This window comes from Orycteropus afer, unplaced genomic scaffold, assembly GCF_000298275.1.
Source record: "Orycteropus afer afer isolate SDZICR_OR568_19922 unplaced genomic scaffold, OryAfe1.0 scaffold00132, whole genome shotgun sequence".
In the NCBI taxonomy this organism is placed as follows: Eukaryota; Metazoa; Chordata; class Mammalia; order Tubulidentata; family Orycteropodidae; genus Orycteropus; species Orycteropus afer.
Window position 1 is genome coordinate 669,043 of NW_006921719.1, and position 8,309 is coordinate 677,351.

The window sequence follows — 8,309 nt, forward strand, 5'->3', positions numbered from 1 at the left end:
TTGAACTGCCAGCATTCTGGTTAGCAGTTAAGTGCCTTAGGCACTACGCCACCAGAGCTCCCACCCCATATTTAGTCATACTTTAATATTTATCTATAGGGAACAATGAACAGGGAGGACTGAAGCAGAGCTGATGCTTTTGAGTTGTGGTGTTGCTGAAGAATACTATAAGTACCATGGACTACCAGAAGAACAAACAATTCTGTCCTGAAGGAAGCGCAGCTGGAATGCTCCATGGAAGCAAGAATGGCCAGACTCTGTCTCACCTTCTTTGGTCATGTTGTCAGAAGGGATCATTCCCTGGAGAAGGCTATCATGCTTGGTAAAGTAGAGGGTCAGTGAAAAAGGGGAGGACACTCAACAACATGGATTGACACAGTGGCTGCAATGATGGGTTCAGGTATAGCAAGCTTTGTGAGGCTGGCGCACGACTGGTAGTGTTTCCTTCTGTTGTATAGAAGGTCGCTATGAGTCAGAGCTGACTCGACAGGACCTAACAACAACAACAACATGGGGAACAGACAGGATCTGGGCACAGCTGTTCCACTGTTGATCAATAAGACAGTCTCTTTGTCCTTTTTGAGAAAGCAGTTAAATACAACATAAGACCATTTGCTTTTGACTTCTGCCTCGCCTAAGGCATTTAAGGGCTCTATAGGCTTCACCATCTTCAACTGTGAATTTCACCCTCATGTTTGCAAGTTGGCTGCTGTACCTCTAGCGATAATGCCTGCAACCCAAGCAGAACAAAGGGAAACGTAAAGCTAAGTCCGCTCCTAGTAAGTCTTCCCAGAAGCTCCCTCAATGTTCTCGCCCAAGAGCCTATTGGCCAGAACCATGTCATGTGACCATCCTTTCACAAGGGAGCCTGGGAGACTGTTCATTCCTATCTGGGAGCATCATCACCTAGAATAAAATTTGAGTTCTGTTAATAAGGAAGAAGGGGTGAATGACATAATTCCCTATGCAGAGGACATCAGAGATCATGCAGTGTGATGCTGGTGTTGGGTTTGGATTGTTTTCTATCTTTCTCTAAGTCCACACTACAATAATACTGCCTGTGGTACAAGGTTATGGTCAACTTGGCTGGGTCTGGTTTTGAGTGGCTGGGCAACTAGTGGTAGTTATTCCCCATGATGAGACTGGCAATCAGCTCCATGGTAGAATCTGCCATGATGAGCAGCTGAGTTACTGCTTTAGGGAGGTGGTCTGCTTTCCATATATAAGGAGAAGCTTTGGGAACACTTGGACCCTGCACTTAGCCAAATCTTCAGTCAGCAGCCTGCTGTGCTCTGCTGATTTTGAGACTCTTAATGGACTTGAATCAATGGCCTGCTATGTTTGGTAATACTGGGACTGTGCTATTTTTATTTCTCAATTTTGGGCTGGTCAGTGTGAGCAGCCAACAGCTGCTTGAGTGAAGAAAGCCTCCGGCTTCAATGGGCTGGGAACAAGAGGCAGAGGTGAAGCCCAGGGTTGAGGGGCTTTCACCCAGCCCCTAAAGACTGGCACTTTGAACTCAGACTTCTAGCCTCCAAAATTGTAAGATAATAAACTCTTGTTTGTTCAAGTCATCCCACTTGTGGTACTTTCTGTTAGAACAGCATGAAGCAACCAGAACACTGCCCAAATGAAAGGGAACAGGCTTGCTCTATTGATGGACTCACTAAATCACTCACTCAGTCTTTATCTACTTAATATATGCTTAGTGAGAAGCTTCTTTTTGCAGGCATGGGAGATAGTGGTGAACAAAATAGACATGATCCTGCATTCAAAGAGCATCCAGTACACACTCACCCCCTTAAAAAAAAATAACCAAACTTGGCAATGTATCCTAGGTTTCTCTGTTAGCTTCCATCTAAATAAAAAGATTCAGTGTTTAGCATGTCTATCCTTCTCTCAAGGAGCCTGGTGGCATAGTACATAAGGCATTTGACTGCTAACCAGAAGGCTGGCAGTTCACACCCACTAGCCACTTCTCAGATGGAAGACTGGGCAATCTTCTTCCGTAGAGATACCGCTTCGGAAACCCAAGGAGGGGTCACTATGAGTCGGATTTGACTCGAGGGCAGTGAGTGTTTTGGTGATCCTCCTTTCAAGGTCAATAAAAATGGATCTTTCTCTTCTACACTGGTGACAGTTTTACTTGTCTAAATTGGGGTGGTCTTGGGCAACACAACATCAAGCACACGTATATGGAAGAGAAAGTTAGACAAAGTCCAATATGTAAAGGGCTAACATTAAATAATAGCATCCTAGGGTCCAATACATTTAGCATTAGACTTGGAACATTATTTAGTTAATCAATCCTGGCGGTTTAGCAGGGTAATGAATTACTCAGTTACATGCCATACACAAAGCTTGTTGAGGGAAGAGACCTGTATTTTAGCTACCTTTGTGTTCTCAAGGCCAATTTAGTCATTGTCTCATAATAAGCACCTTGTTAGTATGTATCTGTGACCTCAAATCAGAGTTAGGCCTTCCTCCACTGGGACGTAAAGACACAACACAGAAATTCTTTTAAGATCAAAAATGGATAGTTGGTAATCCCTAACTTTTGAGTTTATTCTTCTTTTTAAAGAATTTTATTTTGTTGTTGTTGAGAACACAGCAAAACATAAACGGATTCGAGCTTCTACATGTACTATTTAGTGACTGATTACACTCTGCAAGTTGTGCAGCCATTATCATACTCCTTTTCTGAGTTGTTCCTCCCCTATTAACATATATTCACTGCCTTCTAGGGTCCTATCTTTCAAGTTGCTGTTATCAATTTGATCCCATGTAAATAGTTCTTAGAAGAACATAATGCTCAAGGCAGACATTTTTTACTAGTTAAGCTAAACTATTGTTTGGTTTTAAAAAGATTTCAGGGTATATTTTTTGCTTAAGGTTTAAAGATTATATCAGGGCAATAGTTTCAGGGGTTCACCCAAGCTTCATGGCTTCAGGAAGTCTGGAGCACATGAGAATTTTAAATTCTGTTCTACATTTTCCCCATTTTGATCAAGATTTTTCTATAGACTCTTTGATCAAAGTGTTAGTATCTGTAGTCAGGCACCATCCAGTTCTTCTGGTCTCATGGCAAAGGAGGCAGTTATTCATGGAGGCAATTAATTACACATCCATTTCCTCTTCCTATTCCTGACTCTCCTTCTTCTATTGTTCCAAGTGTATACAGACCAATTGTTGTGCTTTATATGGCCACTTGCAAGCTTTCAAGACCCCAGGCACTAAGCAAAGAGCTAGGAGGTAGAACAGAAGCATTAAACATGCCATCAGGCCCATTAACTGGGATGTCCCATGAAACCATGACCCTAAACCTCCAAACCAAGGAACCCAATCCCTCGAGTTTTTGGCTGTACATAAGCAGCATCAGCAGCTATTACCTTTTATTATCATTGGTATAGATTATCTACCATGCAACTTTTGCCAATTCTACTTTTTATAGGTGTACAACTTATTGATAGCAATTATAATAATTTACTATGTACACTTAATCAACATGATATGTCCATCACCAGCTAACCCTCTCCTTTGTCCCTTTCCTCCTCCCCTGGTTGTTGTTGTTGTTATGTGCCATCGAGTCGGACCTGACTCACAGTGACCCCTCCTTGGGTTTCCGAGGCAGTATCACTACGGAAATAGATTGCCCTTTGTTCTCTATACATTTTCCTCATATTTTTATATAAGTTAGGTCATACAATATTTGTCCTTTTGTGATAAACTTATTTCATTCAGCATATGTCTTCCAGCTTTGTCCATACTGTACCATGTATCAAAACTTCATTTCTCCTACTATGTTATATTCAACTGTGTGTATGTACCACATTTTGTTTACCCATTCATCTTTGATGATCATTTATGTTGTTTCTACCTTTTGGCCATTGTGAATAGTGCTTCAATGAACTTCATGTACAATAAACTATCTGTTAGAGTCTCTGCTTTCAAGTCTTTGGGGTATATACCTAGGAGTAGAATTGCTGGGTCATAAAGTAGTTCTGTTTTTAGTTTTTTTTTGGAACCACCACAGTTTTCCACAACAGCTGTACCATTTTGTATTCCCACCAGCAATGAGTAAGGATTCCAATTTCCCCTGATCCTTGCCAACATTTCATATATATATTTTTTAGTGTTGTATATTAGCCAACCTAATAGGTATGAAATAGTATCTTATTGTGGTTTTGATTGTATTTTTCTTTCGGTGCTGTATGTTAAAGTTTCCCCAACCAATGTGCCATGGTCCACTGGCACACATGTGGCTGTGATAGAGGTATACTGAGATACTGAACCCCTTAGCCCTCTGGGCAGCTGGCATCCCTAGGTAATCCATCTTCCCATCTCACTGTACCACACAGGCATTACCATTGCCTACATGGGCCATGACACAAGAACAGTTGGGAAACTCTGCTCCATGGCACAAAACTTCAGGGGCTCGCTCAATTTAACATTCACTCAAACCTGAACCAACATGATTTCCTGGGGGAATAATTGCTTCTTCAGCCCACTTTCTGTGTAGCTTCTAATAGAATAAAAATAAATGTCAGGCTTTTACTTATTTAGTAGTAGTATACTGAAGTACACTCCATAAATCCTTTGTGCAATGAGGCAGGTTATAAATAATCAAATATCTGGCTTCTTAATTTTCCTAACAATGTTAACACTGCTACTGGCCATCTGGAATATAACATCTGTCTTTTCCATCAACAGCACAGAAGACATGCACTTGAGACTTCATTCTGGCTTGCTTTCATGAACTGTGAGCTACTCAACTCTTCTCAAAAGACAGGTGAGGGGAATGAGACTTGAGAATGATTGACTAAGGGGTGTATTAGACATTCTTTCATCTCAGTTCCAAAAGTTCTATTCCTGTTCTGAATTAGATCATTAGGAAGTAACACAGTTGGCTATCACCTTAGCAGTCCACAGAAATATCATCACTAAGCCAGCATTCCAGACTTTGTCCTCGGCTTTTGAAAGCTAATCTTTTTCTTTATTTTTTCCTTAAAGGCACAGGAGAAAGTGTTCTGAATCTTCTAATTTGATTGTAAGGTACCTGAGATGTCTTGTCCATTTTGTGCACCTAACATAGTGGGTAAGGAGCTCTAGTGGTGTAGTGCCTAAGGCATTTGACTGCTAACCAGAAGGCTGGCGGTTCAAACCCACCAGCAACTCCACAGAAGGCAGACTGGGCAATCTACCATACCCAAGGGCATTGCTATGAATCTGAATCAGCTCAGTGGCAGTGGGTTTGGTTTTGGTTTAACATAGTAAGTGCTGTGAGCATGAGAATTAACTATATGCTTAATACAAGACACAAAGTATCTAAGTAAAGTATACCCACATGTTGTTGTTGTTGTTGTTATGTGCCGTCGAGTCGGCCCCGACTCATAGCGACCCCTCCTTGGGTTTCCGAGGCAGTATCACTACGGAAGTAGGATTGCCCAACCTTCCTTCCGAGGAGTGGCTGGTGGGTTTGAACCGCCAGCTGTCTGGTTAGCAGGCAAGTGTCTTTGCCACTATGCTACCAGAGCTCCTATACCCACATGTAGGAAGTTATAAAACATTTGTAAAAACAATCCTATGAAGTTAAAAATTTGGCTTTAGGTGGATAATTTCACCATGTGTGCATACCTTTAATAAATTGGGGAGAAGAAAAAGCCTTTTAAACTCTGAAAAGGTTTCATTATTATTTATTATTATTTTTTTTTTTTTGCAGTTTCCTTCTCCTCCCCTTCCACCTCCGGTAACCAACAAAGAAAGTTTCCTTCCACATATAAACCTTTCCTTGACTTATTACAATAATGAACTAATACAATATATGTCCTTCTGTGATTGACTTGTTTCACTCAGCAAAATGTCTTCCAAGAGCTCTGGTAGCATAGTGCCTAAAGCACTTGACTACTAACCAGAAGGCTGGTGGTTCAAACCCACCAGCCACTCCTCTGAAGGAAGATGGGGCAATCCTCTGTAGGGATACTGCCTCGGAAACCCAAGGAGTAGTCACTATGAGTCAGGTCCGACTCAACAACAACAATGTCCTCCAAGTTCATCCACATTATGCAGTATTTTGCAGATTCTACATTATTCTTTAGTCTTGCAATATAAACTTTGGAAAGGTCTTGAAAGTTAATGATATAAGTAATTCATCTGGGTGAATTCTTTTGGATGAAGGTACTTGTTATGGACTGAACTGTGTCCCCCAATAGATATGCTTAAGTTCTCAACGCTGATACCTGTGAATGTGACCTTGTTTGGAAAGAGTGTCTTTGAAGGTGTTATCAGTTAAATTAACATGAGGTTATACTGGAGTAGGATGGGTCATATTCCAATCTGAGTGCTATCGTTATAAAACAGGAAAAAAGACACAGACACAAAGAAAAGACAGCTACGTGAAGGTGCATCTACAAGCCAAGGAATGACAGGGATTGCCAGGAGCCATCCGAAGCTAGGAGGGAGGCATGAAACTGTTTCTGTCTCAGAGTCTGTAGAAGAAATCAGCATGGCTGATACCCTGATTTGGACTTCTAGCCTCCAGAACTGTAAAACAATACATTTCCATGGTTTAAAGCCATCTGATTTGTGAAGAAAGCAGCCCTAGCAGACTGAGACCACTCAAAATTTTGTAAATTCTGTAAATGCCATAGCAAAAGTTAAAGTTCTTCTCTGTACACCTATGACTTAAAACAAGTCCAGAGTGCCAGGTTTGCTGGTCTGATAGAGCCTGATGGAACCACTGATACTATGGTCCCTAGCTGTCCTTCAGGTCTGGAATTGAATCCATTCCTGTGGCTTCCAGCCAAACAAAAGATAGACATATGAGGTGAACATTTACACTAGGTAGATACACTCCTTGGAGAGAATAATCATGGGAGAATAGAAGGGCTGTGTATGCACAGGGAGATGGCTGGGGGGCGGGCAGGAGTGCATGGAGGGAAGGACACAGGGAAGTGGTAACTATGGGGAGGAAGTGGAAGGGGAGCTGTTGCATCGTGGTAAATTGGAGTCAGTGTCATGAGACAAAGTATATGCGAACTGCTGTATGGAAAGTGAATTTGTTCTGTAAACTTTCATCCAAATCACAATTTAAAAAAAAAAAAAAAAGAGTCCAGAGTGGTGATGCTGCTGACTTCCATGCCTCTAGCTGCCCTGCTTGGCAGTCTAGGAAGGCAATTTACTGTCAATTCCTGAAAGAGAATTAAGTTGCCAAATCCAGAGTGAAAAGGAAAGTATAGAAGGCTCTATGTAATTGGCATCAGAGGACACACAGTTTCAAGGCACTGAAAGTTATATTTGAAAAAAAAATCAAGTAAAGCTGACTGCCAAGATTACAGAGGATAAGAAATCTTTCATGACTAAGGCCACCTAAAAATCCTGGAACTGAAACAACAATTCTAGAGAAACTAGGGCAGCAAAGGACACCTAGTTACTACCAGAAAATCTGCTGCAACCTGGGACTATAAATGACAACCTCAACATAGTCTATTGCTAAATACAGTAGGAACCCTTTATAATAGCCGAGTTTTCTACAAAACGGGATACACTAAAAGTGGAATCATTTCCCTAGAAACTTAACACCACTGCTGCAGATGCAGAAACAGCCTCATGCAACAGGGAAATACTCCATGACTATCCATCCCATCCCACAACACCAGCACCCTTCATGGTACTGAGAATTTAGGAAGAGGCAGTTCATAAAGCAGTTCAGACACCAAGGGCCAAACATTTTGGGTTCATTCCAACTCTATTCCACTCATTAATTTTCCTTTCAGTAGATTTTCAAGAAAGACCATCCATGACGGAAACTTAGATTTGGTGAAGGGAATGTCAGCGAGAAGGAAGCAAGGGAAACAGGCCCCTCCGGAAGGATGCCCCCCCCCCACATGACCCTCTGAGAACGGCCCAGTTGTCCAGTGTGCAGACCCTTAAGCACGGCGCATGGCACTTCTGGGCCACTGCACTGCTGGAGAGCTCTTGCCGACCTCGGGACACGCTTCCCAGGCCGGTGAAGGTGCCCACAGCCTCTCTATGGTCCCCTCTGCGCTTTAGCCCTGCTGCCCAGTTTGCAGACCCCTTAGCCGGGCGCCCCGCTTCTGGTCTCTAAGTTACTGGAGAGCTCCAGTCTGTCTCGGGACTCAGGACACATTCCTGCACTTCCCAGGCTGCCGAAGACTTCTGTGCTCTCGCAGAGGGGCATATCCGCGAGTCCCGTTCCAGAAGCCCCAAATGCCATACCCTGCGGCTGCATCCCAGCCCGGAGCCCCACCGCGCGGGCCCGGGGCGGCGGCGGCCGCGCGGTAACCCGGAAG

At 42.7% G+C, this 8,309-nt stretch overlaps 1 protein-coding gene across 1 annotated transcript in view; it reads left to right on the forward strand.

Annotated features, from left to right (window-relative positions):
- The window catches only part of ABHD17C (abhydrolase domain containing 17C, depalmitoylase), a 114,115-nt gene that overhangs the window by 6,544 nt on the left and 99,262 nt on the right, over positions 1-8,309 (forward strand). The window contains exon 3 of the mRNA XM_007945088.2: positions 8,162-8,297. Within this exon, the coding sequence (XP_007943279.2) occupies positions 8,162-8,297 (136 nt within the window). The remainder of the gene's footprint in view (positions 1-8,161; positions 8,298-8,309) is intronic.